This window comes from Macrosteles quadrilineatus, unplaced genomic scaffold (assembly GCF_028750875.1).
Source record: "Macrosteles quadrilineatus isolate MER2022 unplaced genomic scaffold, UCM_ALF_1.0 Scaffold_4__1_contigs__length_99947679, whole genome shotgun sequence".
Taxonomy (NCBI): domain Eukaryota; kingdom Metazoa; phylum Arthropoda; class Insecta; order Hemiptera; family Cicadellidae; genus Macrosteles; species Macrosteles quadrilineatus.
The window spans coordinates 89,347,660-89,365,299 of record NW_026542597.1 but is presented as its reverse complement, the minus strand read 5'-3'; the positions used below and the strand labels follow the sequence as shown (position 1 = coordinate 89,365,299).

The window sequence follows — 17,640 nt, the reverse complement described above, 5'->3', positions numbered from 1 at the left end:
AGTGATGTTGTTAATTTAAGCTTTATGAAAAATAATCAGCCTGCAGCAAAAACAAGAGTGAGTTGGGTAAAAAAGGGTTCATGTAGGAGATAGAGTATAGAGTTGAGTTGAGTTTGAGTTTGAGTTACTATCCCCTTACGGATTAGAGTTGAGGTTATGTTTACGTTTACATTTTTACAAGTGTGTAGTGTAGTGTGTAGAGAGCTCAGCAAAATCTACTTTTAGGGAATTAACTTAATTTAGCTGCGAATTTTCTCGAATAAAATGTCAAACCTTTCATAATACCTAAGCCTATTTTTCATCAAATAACCGATTAGTTTCAGTTATAAAGTTGGATTTAAGACCCAATGTAATTAAACATTGACTTAGCCTAGGCCTCAACTTTATCAGGTTTAAATCATTCAAACTTGAACTTAATAGACTTGTAAATTAAAAATGATTGTAAAGGAAGCGAAGCTAAGTCTCTTTTGTTTTATATCTCCTACAATATTGCCGGTATTGTCATTAATAACTCCACACTTTAGACTAGACTTATTGCATATCGATGTTTACAGCATCATATGGTTGATCTATTTAACCAACATTGTATTTATGAATCTCATAGTTTTTGTTCTGTTCAGTGGATATCTGTACCAGGTAAGAAAAACATCCTCTTATTAGATACCTAAATGCCCTAAGTTACTAGGGATGAGTATCAATAGTCAATGTTTTTGAAACATCAATATGGGTTTTATTGATGTTAAATGTATTTTACATCGATGGTAGATTATTAACTGATGTTTTTATTACATCAATGTTTTAGGCCAAGTAATTGAAATAGCCTATCAATGTTTTCCAATATCAAATTGTACTACATAGTTTTTGGTTAGTAAGCTTTTACAGTACAGAGAGCAGACAAAAAACTGGAAAAAACTTTGATTTACATCGATGTGTTTTAGCCCCGAAAACATATCGATGGTGAACCTATCGACACAGAAAACATACTACTATAACCCAGAATGCCAACCGCATGGTAAAAAGCATTAACCCTTAGAGTGCCAGGCGAGAAATAAAAGTAACGCTCAAAAAATGCCGATGATTTTTCCCGAAGGTCGCGCTAAAAATGCCGAGCGTGATCTGGCGATTTTTAGGTAAAAATTTCGTAAAAATCGAATTTTCGATATTTCGACCAACGAAAATCGAAGTATCGCATCTCTAGTAACTTTTGACTCAATGTTAATATATGGGTTAAAAGAATCCGAGTATCCATTCGGTTGTTATGAAAACTGTTCGATCATTACGAAACGTCCGGTCAGCCGGACGTCGGCGCTTTTGGCTCGTTTTAAAAAAGTCCGGTCCCCCGGACGTTGGCACTCAAAGGGTTAAAAGTGTTTTGAGCGTGCTTTGCCTGTCAATCGTAGGCAGCGCCACCAGCGTTGCCATGCACTCAGCATAGCAACGCTGGTGGCGCTGCCTACGATTGACAGGCAAAGCTCTCTCAAAACACTTAATGCTTTTTACCATGCGGTTGGCATTCTGGGTTATAAGTTAGTAGTATGCTTTCTGTGCTATTGATGCTTATCCTTATAAGTTAGGCTCCTGTGTTTATGTTTTAAAAAGCTATCAACTTTTTAATCCTTTGGAGACTGACCCTATAGTATATGACACACTGCCTAGGACCTTGGTACTTTTGACAGTTTCTGCAATGTTATAGAAAAAATGCTGTAGGGCCTAGCCTAACTTTTGAAAAACACAGCCCTCTTTCATCTTTTTTTGTATCTAAAACTTATAGCAAAAAGTACCAGCTTCTGAAATCCCGGAAGTTGGTCTCCCTAAGGGTTAAGTTATTTCCATAACCGATTTTAAGAAGATAAAAATATATTTAAGTTAAGTACCAAAATTCAGATATTAGGTACAATCTTGTGTTAAGAACAAAAAATCCCCACGAAGACTGATCATCTGTACGTGGGGGACAGAAGAACACAATAAAGCAATAAGTAGCCTAATTAAAATTGAAAAGAAATAAAAAAAATTAAAAGGTTTTTTGCCTTAACATTGGTACGGTAGGGTAAATTTAAAGAGACTAAATAAATAAAATAAAGCCTATGACCAATTAAGTTACCATACTGTATAATGAGTTTAACAGGTGTTTAAAGACAACTCAAAACTAATATTACATAGAAAATAATGAAAACAGTTATTGTACACAAAACAAAGGCTAAGCGCACACGGTTGATTTTTTGGTCGGGCGATTAAAAAATCAGCCAAATCGGCAAATTTTTGTATATTTATTGAACCAAATGAACGCTATTTACTTATTTGTCCAGGTTGCAGTGAGAGCTACTTTTCTAGGCTCAGTCTTTACTGGAGGGCTGCTAGTGGCATTCCTGCTACCAAACCCTTGGATCCCTTATGGATGGTGAGTTTTTACTGTTTTAAGATGAAAATAATTGGTTGTTTTTTCATATCAATGCTGGAAAACTTCCAAAGTCACCATATGTTTACATTCAATATCCCTCCGAGTGTCACGCGTCATAAAAACGACGCACAACACACTTTGTGTAGGGTCACGCGTCGCTTTTAAGACGCACAAACATCGTTTACGGCGAAGGCTCTATGACTGACTGAATCGGATTGAACTGGATCGAGTTAGGTATCGTTCGTTCCGTTTTATTCTAAGCTTTCTCCAGATGTCTCCCTCGGCGCTGTTTTTTCTCCGAGCCGATCGTAATTGTAGCATGTAGCAGACAGCTGACTTTTACTTGACTTGGTGTTTTAGTGTTTACGTTTACGTTTGTTTATCGTCGTTTTTGGTGGTAAAAATCAGTAAAAATGGACAGTAGTGATATTCGTAATGCACTAATTGAAGATTTAAGTGATGTAGAAGGACTAGTTGATGATCCCGAAGAAGTAGGCAGTGACATTGATGTGAATTATCCTTCAGATTCTGAACTATCTTTGCTAGACTTTTCGTCAGGGAGTGGAGAGGAATATGTGCCCGATTTGGACGATTTAGAGACGTCAGATATTGACGAAAATCTTGAAATTGAAAATGAACAAGACCCTAATGCAGGTAGGCCTAGGCTAATACCAGTACAGCAAAACATAGAACCTTGGATTAGGGTGTATCCCCCCGAACCTCCGAAAGATATCAGACCTCAGTTTCAAGTTAGGGCTACAGGACCCAAAGATTTACCCCCAAGAAATTCTTCCCCTATCAATTATTTGAACCTATTTTTGACAGCTGCCTTTTGGAATCTCATAACAAGAGAAACTAATGCATATGCTCAAAGAACATTAGATGAAAAGAGAGATAATTTGAGTCCACAATCTAGGTTCAAAAGATGGTCCAATGTTTCCATACAGGAAATGAAAAAGTTCTTTGCTATTCTTATCAATATGGGAATGATTGTTAAGAAAAACATCAAATCATATTGGGACACTAGAAAAACAGAATATATACCATTTTTTTCAAACACCATGGCGGTAAATAGGTTTTTACTCATAAGCAGTTTCTTGCATTTGACATCGGCCCGCGCTGTTGAGAGGGGTCAGCCTGGACATGACCATTGGATGAAAGTAAGGTGGTTGTTAGATCATCTCAATTCAAGTTTCAAAAAACACTTTGTACCAAATCAGGAACTCTCCATCGACGAAAGTGTAGTGGGAACAAAGAACCGATGCATATTTATTCAATACATGCCAAATAAGAAACACAAACAATACGGCATTAAAAAATTCGAACTTTGTGATAGTGCCACCAATTATGTTATGCACATGGAACTATACAGTGGACGTGATTACCTTGCTGAAGCTAACTATGATGAAGAGTTGTTTACCGAGAGGGTAGTAAAGAACTTGATTGAAAAATCTTCATTGTTTGACAAAGGATATCATGTCTTTACCGACAATTTCTACACGAAAATCCCATTGGCTGAACACCTTCTTGAACGACAAACATTCATCACAGGAACCATAAACAAAAAGTCAAAATTTATATCAAAAAGAATTAAAAACTATAACTTAGGAGAAAGGGAAACAGTATACTTTAGAAAGGGAAATCTGTTAATGGTTGGTTACCGTCAGAAACTGAGTAGGAAAATTGTGTATTTGATTTCTACAGCATACCATGCGGAAGATCAAATTATTACAAGTAAAAAGGGACTGAGAGGCATGAAACCGGTCTTGATACACCATTACAACCAGTTTATGGGTGGTGTGGATGTTAGCGACAAATCTGTGTACCATATGTCTTGCAACCGCACCACTTCGAAGTACTGGAAGAAGCTTTTCTTTAATTTTATTGATATTGCGCTCGTAAATGCTTACATTCTATACAAAGAGAACACTGACAAACCTGTATCAAGAAGAGATTTCCACATATCTATTGTAGAATCCCTCGTAGGCGAAGCAACCTGTGATGCCTTACCTGTACCAATTCCTGGACCCCATGGGGATTGCGGTGACCACCGACTAGAAAAACTGCATCAAGGAAAACTAAGATTGTGTATCGTTTGTGGTCACACCAAAACCAGAGGCAAAGGCAGGTCTACATATTGGTGCCCCGGATGTAATGTGGGTGTTCACAAAGAGTGCTTCCACAAAATGCAGCACTTTTGGAGGCATAACAGTGGCAGAAAAAGGGCCAGAGTGACCCTAAACCAAAGTAGCGGAGAGGACTCTGATTAGGCCTATGTGTTAATTCTTCTGTACATAGTATTTCTTTTCATAAGTGTTATTTTTTATTTACTAGTGTTGAAAACTATTGACAGCAACAACTTTGCAAGTTTTTTGTCTGACTTTTGTGACTTTATGTAAATATATTTTGGATACTTTGTAATTTGTCAAGTTCAGCAAACTTCTTCAAGTTCTTCGAATTCTTCAAGTTCGGCAAAGGATTCTGGCCCCATAATCAAGGTAAAACCATGCTGTATTTTTCTCATTTACTAGTAGGCTGATTTTGTACTAACTGTAAATAAAATTTCATACAACATGAAATACTCTGGTTGGTATATGTGTTTTTATGAAAGGTGTTGAGTCATTGGGCGATTTCGGTATTTTCTTTCAAACGCGCAAAACATGTTTTTCACTCATAACTTATTTATTTGATAAATTACCTCACTATATGATTATATATTTGTAATCCTCATTAAATTTAGAACAAAGTGGCTATTTTCAAATATTTTTAGGCCTATAATTTATACAATTTCATTGAGCGCAAACTTATTTTTTTTTTCAATTTTTCCAAAATAATTTTTTTTTTTACCTAAAAAAATTTTTTGAAACAAATATTCCATATGTTTTATGTATGATATTGAAGCCCATGATTTTCCAAACAAAATGGTATATAGAACATTAGAATTAACATTGTTTTAAGCTTCTCAGATCCGTTTTAATAAAACCTTGCAAATGCGCCAAAAATAGGTGGACATTTCGGTATTTTCTTTCAAACGCGCAAAACATGTTTTTCACTCATAACTTATTTATATGATAACTTACCTCACTAAATGATTATATATTTGTAATCCTCATTAAATTTAGAACAAAGTGGCTATTTTCAAATATTTATAGGCCTATAATTTATACAATTTCATTGAGCGCGAACTTATTTTTTTTTTGAAAATTTTCGAAATTATATTTTTTTTTACCTAAAATTTTTTTTTTTGAAAAAATTTTCCTTATGTTTTATATATAATATTGAAGCCCATGATTTTCCAAACAAAATGGTATATAGAACATTAGAATTAACATTGTTTTAAGCTTCTCAGATCCGTTTTAATAAAACCTTGCAAATGCACCAAAAATAGGTGGACATTAAGGCCTAAACTATGGACACTGGGAGGGATATAGGTATGAAAAATCATCACTTTTCCGTTAGCCAAAATATTATCCCTTTACTCATGATCTGACCAGCTAGTTGCATAGGTTTTAGGTACGAAGTGTGGTTTATAATTCCATTTGTTTGTAAAAAATTACATAAATATTATTGGTTCCAGGTACATGTGTGTCATGGCATTCTTCCATTACTCAGAATTCCTAACAATCGCTCTCACTAATCCAAGGACATTGACTATCGATTCTTTCATTTTGAATCACAGCAATGAGTATATGATTGCTGCTGTGTCTAGCTGGGTTGAATTTTTCATTGAAGCATACTTCTTCCCTGGTAAGTCAGTGGCTTAGTAACTATTTTACAACAAATCTATAGCAATACAGTAAATGTTTCTCTGTTCGGATAAAATTATTAGTCAAGGTACCCCTTTTTGCACTTTTCTCCAAAACCTATTGGCATAGTATAATAAGGTAGACTATACGGTAGGCATAACGTAGGCTACTACACTGTTAACTCAGTATTTGTCTTCTAGTATAAACAAATTTTTGTATGCTGTTTTAATCTCTTTTGTTTTAGCAAAGTCAAGAAATATTATCAGCAGTTGTTTGTTTTATTCTGAGGCGTTGAAATATATTGTTGTTATGTAATCTTTTCTGGTTGAAACTTTGTGTTTCTAATCTTACCATTTTTTTACATAATGGGATTGAGGGTAACATTTTGTAATTTTTAGAGTTGAAAACGCTGAGGCTCGTGTCGTATGTCGGTCTCAGTCTATGCATAGGAGGCGAGTGTCTACGTAAGTGTGCGATGTGGACGGCCCGTACCAACTTCAATCATGTGGTCCAGAGTGTACGGCATAACGACCATCAGCTGGTGACTCACGGTATTTACAGCGTCTGCCGTCACCCTAGCTACGTCGGCTGGTTCTACTGGTCGATGGGCACTCAGGTAAGGGCATTGTTCGAGGTGAAAATCTATTCTTCATCAACTAAAAACCATCTCTAAACCATAAATTCACATCATCTGTGAATTATTTACTTGATGTTACCATGACTGCAGATCAGAAATCATCAGACTAGCTATTAGCATCGTAGAGTAAAAATTATTATACAGAAGGACCTCAATGGCAAATCAAGATTTTTCCATTCAGAAGTTTTTGCCATGAAGTTTTTTGTCTATAATGTTAGACAAATTTGAGACAAACTAAATATTAAAAGCTGCAAACATAAAACTGCACAAAATTTAATTTTTAAGTAAGTGCAAATGAATTTGATCTTGTCTTTAGAAAGGAAAAAGTTCTGGAACATGACAGGATTAATACTCTAATTGGACAGTGCTTAAAAACAGATTATTGAAAACTACAAAAGTTTAAACATCATTAACAAAAATAAGGTAGGCACCAACTAAGAAATTCAAACCGACAACTTTAAATCATGTTCTAGAAAACCAAAATAACTTTCAACGAACCCCAATTTCAATGAGCTAAGCTGAACTCAAGCCACATGCATTTTTCTTTACGCTTTTTCTAGATGATCCTGGTTAACCCGTTGTGTTTCGTGGCTTATATTCTGGCCAGCTGGAAGTTTTTCCACGACCGAATAATGGTTGAGGAAATCACGCTGATAAACTTCTTCGGAGAACAATACCTCGACTATCAGAAGAAAGTTTCAACCGGGCTTCCGTTCATTAGAGGTAAGTTCAGAACATAGAGTGGTGTGAAATACAGGAATATGAGCTGTTATTGGAGGTTAACTGGTTTTAAGCTTTAAAACAGTTGAATTGTATATAAGATAGGGGTCTGCGGTGCACCGAAAAAGTCGGTACGGTACGGTACAAGCTTAATTACCGTCATCGGTTCGGTACAGCATTTTACACGGTACAAATTCGGTTCGGTACAGCCTATTATAATAATAAATTACTTTCAGTTTACTAACAGCAGTTGGTTCCGAGCACATAAAAGTCTTATCAGATGTTTGTTTACGATCTTCATAATTTATTACTAGCGTGATGATGCAATAAAAACCCCATTAGCAGTCCCAAATCCATTAACATTTTATCTTGACAATAATTGTTGTATTGAAGTACTTCCAAGAACTGTTGAGTTTTATCACTTTTATTTCTTTACGACTTTCCCCAATTCTGTTTTATCATAAAAATAATAGTTTTATGATGACTGTTAAATGTTATCTCTAACTTAATCAGTATTTTCGTGAATATTGAATTTGCCGCTGGCCATTGCCTACTGCCATAAAACTGTTTATGGCTACATATTAAACTTGTAACTAATCTACAATCTTATTTTATAAATTAAAATATTTGTTTTGGATATTTTATCTTTCTATTGACGACCATGGATATATACAAACTTTTGTCGTGATTTTAATTTCAACATCAAAATACAATATTGCACAATCGTGATATTTTAGGCCATTGGCCTTTATTATGCATCCGGTATTGCTGTTTCAGAAGAGAAGCACGTTGATAAATTATAAATTGATATTCCCGTAGTTAAAAAGAATTATTTTATAAACCTATAAAACAAAATCATAAAATCTTACATAAAGATAACAATAACGGAAATTATAAAAAGGGTATAAAGATAACAACTCATTCTTTCTCTTTGTTCTGCTATTTCTTGGGTTTCCCTTCATCACGCATTCAACAAGTTGCCATGGTTACTAATCACCCATGTCGTTATCAGCTTTTGTGACATAGCGCACAGCAGGGGGTAAAACTTGACAAAAATCGGTAAATCTTTACCTATTATTTAATTACCAATGAATGTACTACTTTATTGGTATTTGGTATTGTATTAATAATCGGTCCAAATGGCAGATTTTTGTCAAATTTTACACCAAATGTATTGAAATTTCAAGGTGAATATTAATAAAACAATTATTACCAAATATTTGTATTCATTTAAAAGATTGATTTGTGGTATTGGGTTCCCCACTGAGTGCAGCCGAGCGGCACTAATGAGGGTCGGACCTTCTTGGGGGTGAACAATAGACGGCTTATCAGACCCTCCCCTCCCCCGTGGTCTGGAGAAAGCTTGTAAACAAACTATTGCACAACATTGAGCTGCTTCAACTATAATTTTGTCAAATGAACTGTTATGTTTCAAAATGAAAAACAATAATTTGGGACCATACTGCTTAACAATAATGGACTGCAATTATTGTTGAACATACAATTCATTTTTAACAAACTAAGATTATACGATTCAAATACAATTATAAAAATTATCTTGGTATTTTACTTGGGGTAATGAAGTTATGTAGGCTAGTGTAATTCTTGGTTCATCAAGGTTCTACTGAATTATGTTTGGCAGTGAATAAGTGTAAAATGCAACTTATAAATTCAGGGATACACACCTTTTACACAGTTATAAAGTCTAATTGCCCAACATCAAATCTTACTCTGTGATAATCCAAATTTTAGTTTCAGAAAAAAACTTTGCAAGAATTGTATCCATCTTATAACTTAACTAGTTTTGAAGCTGATAAAAAAAAATGGTCTTTGCCATTACTTCATCATAACCTCCAGTTTTTCATTGTCATCTGCTGTGAACAGCTGGCAAAACTACACTGTCTTCTACTGAATGCTTTTATATGTTTTTAAAATAAAAAAAAAAACAACTAGACATTGTGTTGTTTGGAAATAATTTACCAGTTTTGTGAAATTATCTTGTCAATAAATGTTTCAAACATGTTTATTCATAATAACTCTTATCCTATTTTTAAACTATTTTATCATGGCTATTCAAAGTATCTCAGAGTAAAATAGGTAAAGCCTTTATCTCAACTGTGATTTTTCTTGACACAATCCTCGTAGTAGTTAAAGGTTTTGTTTTAATAATATGTGGTACAGTAATTGTTGTTAGAAAACCATGAATGTAGGATACTATCCATTTTCATAGTGATGTCTATGTATTAAAGTTAAAAATAATGGTTTAGATACAGTTCTGAGAAGAAAACCGCAAAAATACGGGTAGCCGCGTACCGTACCGATTTTGTACCGAGAACCGAGGTACAAAATATTTTACCGTACCGAACCGTACCGACCTTAAATTTTCTGTACCGCAGACCCCTAATATAAGAACATTTCAGTTAGCAAAAAAACGATAAAGCATTTATTGATTTTTCACAATTTTTTTTACAGAAAGTGAAAAGTTCAGTAAAAAACCAATTCCTAAAATTTCATGCTTTACAATAATTGTAATAGAATATATGAACTTTAAAACTGAAAACTGTTGCCAACTTGATATAGGTAATAGTATTACTCAATAATCAGGATTGATTCACTAGCTGCAATTTTGAAAACACTAACCATCACATTATATTAATTAACTGTCTTAAATGTGTCTAACATGATCAATTCAGAACAATTGTGAGTGTAATTTTAAGTTTATGTTGTTCACAATACTGTATTATTAATACAATTTTTTTTTTCAAAGTAGGAAGGAAGACACAAATAAAAAATCTAAAGGTATTATATAATTTTGTGTTTATCATCTATTGAGCACATATGTAGGCTGAAAATTTATCCTCACAGTAAAATAGCAGTTGACGAGGTTGATGTGTTGTTTGTTTTATATTTATTTCATTGTAATTTCCCGATGTTAGATCAAGATTGTACAATAAAGCAGATAGAGGTATAGTTTTTATATATTTTATGAATTTTGTTTGGTTTTCAAGCACTACACCTTAGTTGTTTTTCACTTGAAAAATATTAATAGGTTTGGTAAGTGTAGTAATTACTGTAATTTATTAACTGTAGTCTGAATTAAATAAAGAATTCCCTTATATAGAACAAAACACAGAAATAGAGAAGTGTACAATTAAGTGTGTGATTTTGATTCTTTATGTGTATTTTAGAAATAGGTGCTTGTGTTTCTCAATTCTCTTAAAGCCACTTGATTATTTTTACCTTTTTCTTATTTTCCCTCACATGCAAGGTATACAGGTTGTTAAAAAAAGTGGGGACATAATTTACGTAGTGATTCCTTGAGTCAAAATAAAGAGAAAATCAAGTATAACATTTTTCCAAAATCATGGCGTTAGCCAGATATTCTCCATTTTGTATTTTTTAAATAAACATATTTATCTTTGAATTTTTTGACCGATCATTATGAAACTTGGTATGTGTGTTAAGGTAGAAGAGACCCATGTTAGAAAAAAAATCATCTTGATTCAACTTAAAATTCAAAATGGCGGCCATTTCAATTTTTTTAAATGGCTGATTTGATGAAAAATGTCAAGGACACTTTAATTTAGAATTTTTAATTCCCTATTAAACGGTATCAAGTTCAAAAAGGTCAAATAAGAAATAGCTGAAATATTACGATTTTTACTTGTTGTAAGTTGTTTTTTTCTGAATCACTGTGTTAAATATACAGGGTGAGTTTTAATTGCCCCCCCCCCCAACTTTTTTCTAAATTTTTTCAAATATCAATCCCAGACCACTTCCAAACATTGTTGGGTAGTAAGTACTTCATTTTGACAAGGTGGTAATTTCCGGCCGCCATCTTGGATCCGCCATATTGGATGCAAAATATTTTTTTCAAATGTAAAGGTGGGGTTGTGACCCATTATTTTGAACTAAATTTTTACCCTGATTACAATGCTACAAACCGTTTTTTAAAATCTTGATTCATTCTAAAGGTATGGGGGCTTTTTAAAACTTTATTTTTAGCCCATTTTAACATTGTGCATTAACAAACTAAGACCATAATCTCTAAATAGTGCTAGATAAAGATAAGTATACACTACCAGTCATTGTCGACCTATTTTCACTTGGCTATGACTGATGTATTTTTTGGCCGCCATCTTGAAATGTGATTTCAAGCTAAGACGGTGCCCTTTTTTCAATTAAAAGTTGTAATATTTCAGCTATTTCTTATTTGGTCTTTTTGAACTTGGTACCCTTTGATAGTGAATTAAAAATACTAAATAAAAGTGTTCTCAACATTTTTTCATTAAATCAGCCGTTATTGTGTAATTTAAGTTTAAAAAATTAAAGACATTTTGAAATTTTTAAGTTGAATCAAGATGATTTTTTTCTAGCGTGGATCTCTTTTACCTTAACATACATACAAAGTTTCATTAAGATCGGTCAAAAATTCAAAATGGCGGATATCTGGCTAACATAGCGATTTTGGAAAAATGTTATGATTGATTTTCTCTTTATTTTGACTCAAGGAATCACTACGTAAATTATGTCCCCACCTTTTTTAAACACCCTGTATAGATATCTTATTTTAACATCTAGCTAATAAATACCCCTGTTGAAACAGACCTGCAGACTAAGTAAATTCTTAGTTGCTTTATGGATTTTGAAATCCATACACGTCTATTTTTCATTATAAAAAAAAATTTAAATCACAGCCAAGTGTAAACATCAGCTACGGAGCTGCAAATGGTGCCGTTCTGTTCACAAAATGCCAGTAAGTGGCGAGAAACCTAGTTTGGGCGTATACACAAACTATGAAGCCTAGCTGTATGCACTAACGGGTGTTAGTTCTTACTTGATAAACAATCTTTGTACATTTGTAAAAAATTTTGTATCCAAGAATTTCACACTCATGATTATCTGTGTTTTTTTTTTTTTTTTTTGGCCTATGAAACAAATACACAAAACATGTTAGCAGGTTTATACAAGCCTACACCCTTTGTATATTAATTATTCCCATAAATAAATAAATTCAAACAAAACTGGTCTTGTTAGGTACAAGAAGGGTTACGCAGCAACTCGGAACTGTAGAAGATCAGGGTGAAATGTTAAGTCGAGTCCCCCAAGTGTCATAAGCCAACTCGGGATGTGCCTGAGGTGGGAAACTGGTGGTGTGAGGGTGAACTTAATACAACCTAACCTAAAAAGTATTACCAATAACTAATGTTACAAAATAGTCCAACAACAAGCTAAGTCCCATTAACTGCATGTTAACACATATGTAAATTAATTTTCCTAGATTTTGCATAGTGCTAAAATGTAAACATGAACTATTAATAGTTGATAACTGTAATAAAATTGATTTCTAAGCAATAAAATCATGTCCCACAAATAATACAAAATATTTATGTATATGAAGTCAAGTCAAATCAACTGGCACAATTTTATTCATGCCATATAAATACATACAAAGGGGTGATAAACATTCCTCATATTATCAACTGTTTTAATAATTTAGGAATTTATGAAAACTGGACTAGACACAAAGATCTATTAAATATTGATAATATTAAAGAAACTATTGGTTTTTTTTTTACTAAAAAACAACAAAAATATGGTTTGGAAAAAATTATAGTAGCATGGAGACTAAGCAAAGATGTTTAGCTCATCAACTTCTCTAACCTTAAGATTTGCCAAAACTATTAATCAGAAGTTTCCCAAAACCTCATTCCCTGAGGCATTTAATAAAAAAAAACAATAAAAAAACAATTAAATTTGTTTGATAACAATTTCTAGTAAAAGCCCTATAATCAGGTTTGCAGTGCTCATAAATGCTAATTGAAAATTCCTGAGGTGGAAAAAATAATTCAAATGTTGTCATTTGTGTTTCAAACGAACTATCTTTTCCAGGGTATCGTCTAGCAGAGTGAGGTAGGGTTGGGTCGGACAGCCCAGCCGCAGAATGGCTCACTGCGAATGACGATCGACTCACGCTGCAAGAATCACACTTCCGGCCATCCGAGGCGGAAGTTTAACATCATCCAAGAAAGCTATGCTGTTTATAAGTTTGGAATCATTCCTTCTTCCTATTTTGGTTTCCGTTTAAAATTTCATTCTGAAAATATTTGTTGAATTTTATGAAAATTTGCTACCAGCTGCTTATACAGTAGGCCTGTAACTCCAATTGTCCGAACGCCCATTTTTCGAATTGCCGATTATCCAAATCGCATTCAGAAAGAATTTGAAAATACCCCTTTGCAGCAAACCTGCATACTAAGCGAATTTCCATTTGCCTGATTGGATTTACACTAAAATATCTCCTTAAAAATATCATATTTATTATCTATTTAAATGTTAAATAGGATTTGTTCGTTCGTTGTGATGTTCTAGTCTAGTGAGCTGAAACCCTACTAGAGAACATTAGTTTAACCCTTAGAGTGCCAGGCGAGAAATAAAAGTAACGCTCAAAAAATGCCGATGATTTTTCCCGAAGGTCGCGCTAAAAATGCCGAGCACGATCTGGCGATTTTTAGGTTAAAATTTCGTAAAAATCGAATTTTCGATATTTCGACCAAACAAAATCGATGTATCGCATCTAGTAACTTTCGACTCAATGTTAATATATGGGTTAAAAGAATCCGAGTATCCATTCGGTTGTTATGACAACTGTTCGATCATTACGAAACGTCCGGTCAGCCGGACGTTGGCACTTTTGGCTCGTTCTAAAAACGTCCGGTCGGCCGGACGTCGGCACTTTTGGCTCGTTTTAAAAACGTCCGGTTCCCCGGACGTTGGCACTCAAAGGGTTAACGTAACGAGTACTTAGGTTTTCTGCAACAGGGAGGGTAAATAATAGTTGTTTGTAAAATGTAAGTATTTAAGTATGAAATAAATGCATTTTAAAAATTTGATCAAAATATGTTCATAAACAAGCAAACTACAGCAGTTTGCTTATTCTCCATTAGAATAACATGTGAACTTTAAATTTATGATTTTTTGGAATTTTCTCCGTAAATATAAGGTGCACAACAACACTTCAATAAACAAAATTAATTTGTTTTTCTTTATCTGTACCAAATGGTTTGGAAATAAATTGCAAAATTTTATGTTTTTAGGGTCAAAAACGGGAAAAACCTATTTTCATCCCGTAAAACCCCTATAAACCCCAGTTCTCATAGTCAGATATTGCTAGTTCACGAACTTGTTCAAATAAATGTAGGTTTACACTGAATTTCATCAAAATCGGATAATTTTTGCTCAAGTTAACAAGTTGTCGTGCTTACGGACATATATACAGGGTGAGTTTTAATTGTCCCCCCCCATACTTTTTTCTACATTTTTTCAAATATCAATCCCAGACCACTTCCAAACATTGTTGGAAATAAGTACTTCATTTTGACAAGGTGGTCATTTCCGGCCGCCATCTTGGATCCGCCATATTGGATGCAAAATATTTTTTTCAAATGTAAAGGTGGGGTTGTGACCCATTATCCCGAACTAGATTTTTACTCTGATTACAATGCCACAAACCGTTTTTAAAAATCTTGATTCATTCCAAAGTTATGAGGGCTTTTTAAAACTTTATTTTTAGCCCATTTTAACATTGTGCATTTACAAACTAAGGCCATAATCTCAAAATAGTGCTAGATAAAGATAAGTATACACTACCAGTCATTGTTGACCTACTTTCACTTGGTTATGGCTGATGTATTTTTTTCGGCCGCCATCTTGGATCCGCCATTTTGAAATGTGATAAATTATTTTAAATATGAAGGGGGTGTTGTGACCCATCATTTCGAACTACTTTTTTAAGCTGAACTCAATGCCGCAATTCATTTTTGGTTATCAAGCTTTATTTATGAAATATTGCAATTTTTTTGTTAAAAATGTCAATATTTCAAAATCAAAATATGAAAATGAAAAACGGATCACGGAATTGAGTTTAGCTTAAAAAGTAGTTCGAAATGATGGGTCACAACACCCCCTTCTATTTAAAATAATTTATCACATTTCAAAATGGCGGATCCAAGATGGCGGCCGAAAAAAATACATCAACCATAACCAAGTGAAAGTAGGTCAACAATGACTGGTAGTGTATACTTATCTTTATCTAGCACTATTTTGAGATTATGGCCTTAGTTTGTAAATGCACAATGTTAAAATGGGCTAAAAAAAAGTTTTAAAAAGTCCTCATAACTTTGGAATGAATCAAAATTTTTAAAAACAGTTTGTGGCATTGTAATCAGAGTAAAAATCTAGTTCAGAATAATGGGTCACAACCCCACCTTCACATTTGAAAAAAATATTTTGCATCCAATATGGCGGATCCAAGATGGCGGCCGGAAATGACCACCTTGTCAAAATGAAGTACTTACTACCCGACAATGTTTGGAAGTGGTCTGGGATTGATATTTGAAAAAATGTAGAAAAAAGTATGGGGGGGGGACAATTAAAACTCACCCTGTATATATATATATGAATTTGAACAGATGGTGTTTTTAATTCCCTATATAGGAAATTCGCTAAAAATCAAGCACAGTAATAAGTGTTATTAAAGATGGTAGTAGCCATGATTGGGGCAAGATGCAAAACCTCTCACGGTTGTGTAGATATCATCATCTCCCGCGGTCACGGAAACAACATCATCGTCTTCTGTGATTGCGGCAAAATGTTAAATTAATATCTGACGGTCGTAGATAAATCATCAACGTCTACCGGGGTTACGGAAACGTCATCATTTTCCGCAACTGTGTCAACATCTTGAATATCTTTCTTGTAGACATCTTCATCTACCGCGTGAAAGCTTGAATTTTTTTTTAATCATAAAATCTTCACAGACATATTGTGCAATCACAATAGTAAAAGCTCTTCTTGACTGCCTATTTCCTGTAAATTTCTGTGAAAATCTAATTACCCGATTTTTGTTCATCCTATTGATTGGGATAATTGGGGTTCTATTGTAGCTAAGAATCAAGAATGTCTTATGGTTAGGGGTAACAGAACCACATTAGGAAGTCAAATACTTCATTTTTCCTACAGTTACTTAAAATCATATAAATAATTATTCCTTCAAACACTATAGTCTACAATGGGAAATGCTGTAGCAGCTAATCGTAGTCGTAGTATCTTCAAGTGTTTTCCAACTTATTTTCAAGCGTACGCGTATTTCGTGGCTAATAAAAGCACGCTGTTTTATGTTGTTTGGTTGAAATAATGGAGTGTGGTGAGTAAATGCAGCAATTAGCTACTTGGCGTGCTTTAATCAATGCCAGGAAGCCCACTTTGTCAGATAACTGTAGGAAAAATTATGTTTTAACAAGAGCGAATAAAAAACCATAAATTGATATTTTCATGCAAAAAGTTTTTTAATAAGGTCCACTTCTATTGTTTACTTACATTCTGCAGCTTGCCTATGTTGGAGTAATTTAATTTTCTAGGTTATAGCAGACAATTTGTACGTTAAAACGATACTTGTGTAACGATTATTTCAAGAATTAATTTTAATCATAAATTCCTAGTTTTCTTTACCATACATTCAACAGAATGATTCCTAACAACATTGATTATTGCTTACAGACCACATACAAAAATTTATATTTAGGCATAAAATTACCTCGGATAACAGGGGCTCGGAAAATTAAGAGTGTACTGTTTCCATATTTTGTGTCTCCATCCTCAATCATATTCCAACAAGGATTACACTCAAGCAGAGGCTCATTTAACCATGTTCAGTTTCAGTAAAACTGGTTACAGTCCATATAGATGAAGTCTGTTTATCCTAGCATTACATACAATGATCTCCGATAAGCAGGGCTTGTAAAATGGAGAGTGTAGGTCTAATGTATTGTATCTTTTATGTCTCTATCGTCTATCATGCTCCGACAAGAACTCATTTTAACCATGTTCGGTTTCAGTATAACTGGTTACAGCTGGTCCATAGGTGAAGTCAGTTTATCCTAGCATTACTGTAACGTGAAGATAGTTTGCTGATTTTGTGAAAATCTTCTCATACTGCTGACCTAGCTAATATTCCTGAGTAAATGAGTAGCCAATTCATTTCTCTATGTTGCCAAACAATATATATGTTTTAGACTCTTATTTATCCAGTGTAGCAAATCCAAATGACCAAAAATAGAAAAGAGGGTAGAAATAAAACA

The 17,640-nt window shown here is 33.8% G+C and overlaps 1 protein-coding gene across 2 annotated transcripts; it reads left to right on the top strand.

Moving 5' to 3' along the window:
- Window positions 1-179: 179 nt before the first annotated feature.
- Window positions 180-14,751, top strand: LOC128992441 (protein-S-isoprenylcysteine O-methyltransferase-like). Of its 2 annotated transcripts, XM_054416016.1 has the most exons (8): window positions 180-636; window positions 2,307-2,398; window positions 5,976-6,145; window positions 6,543-6,760; window positions 7,342-7,504; window positions 12,539-12,640; window positions 13,394-13,906; window positions 14,288-14,751. In XM_054416016.1, exons 1-6 carry the CDS (start codon window positions 436-438, stop codon window positions 12,616-12,618), a joined length of 924 nt encoding a protein of 307 aa, XP_054271991.1. In that variant the 5' UTR covers window positions 180-435; the 3' UTR covers window positions 12,619-12,640; window positions 13,394-13,906; window positions 14,288-14,751. The 2 variants fall into 2 exon arrangements, with proteins under 2 accessions (XP_054271991.1, XP_054271992.1); XM_054416017.1 differs by lacking the exon at window positions 12,539-12,640.
- Window positions 14,752-17,640: the final 2,889 nt, after the last annotated feature.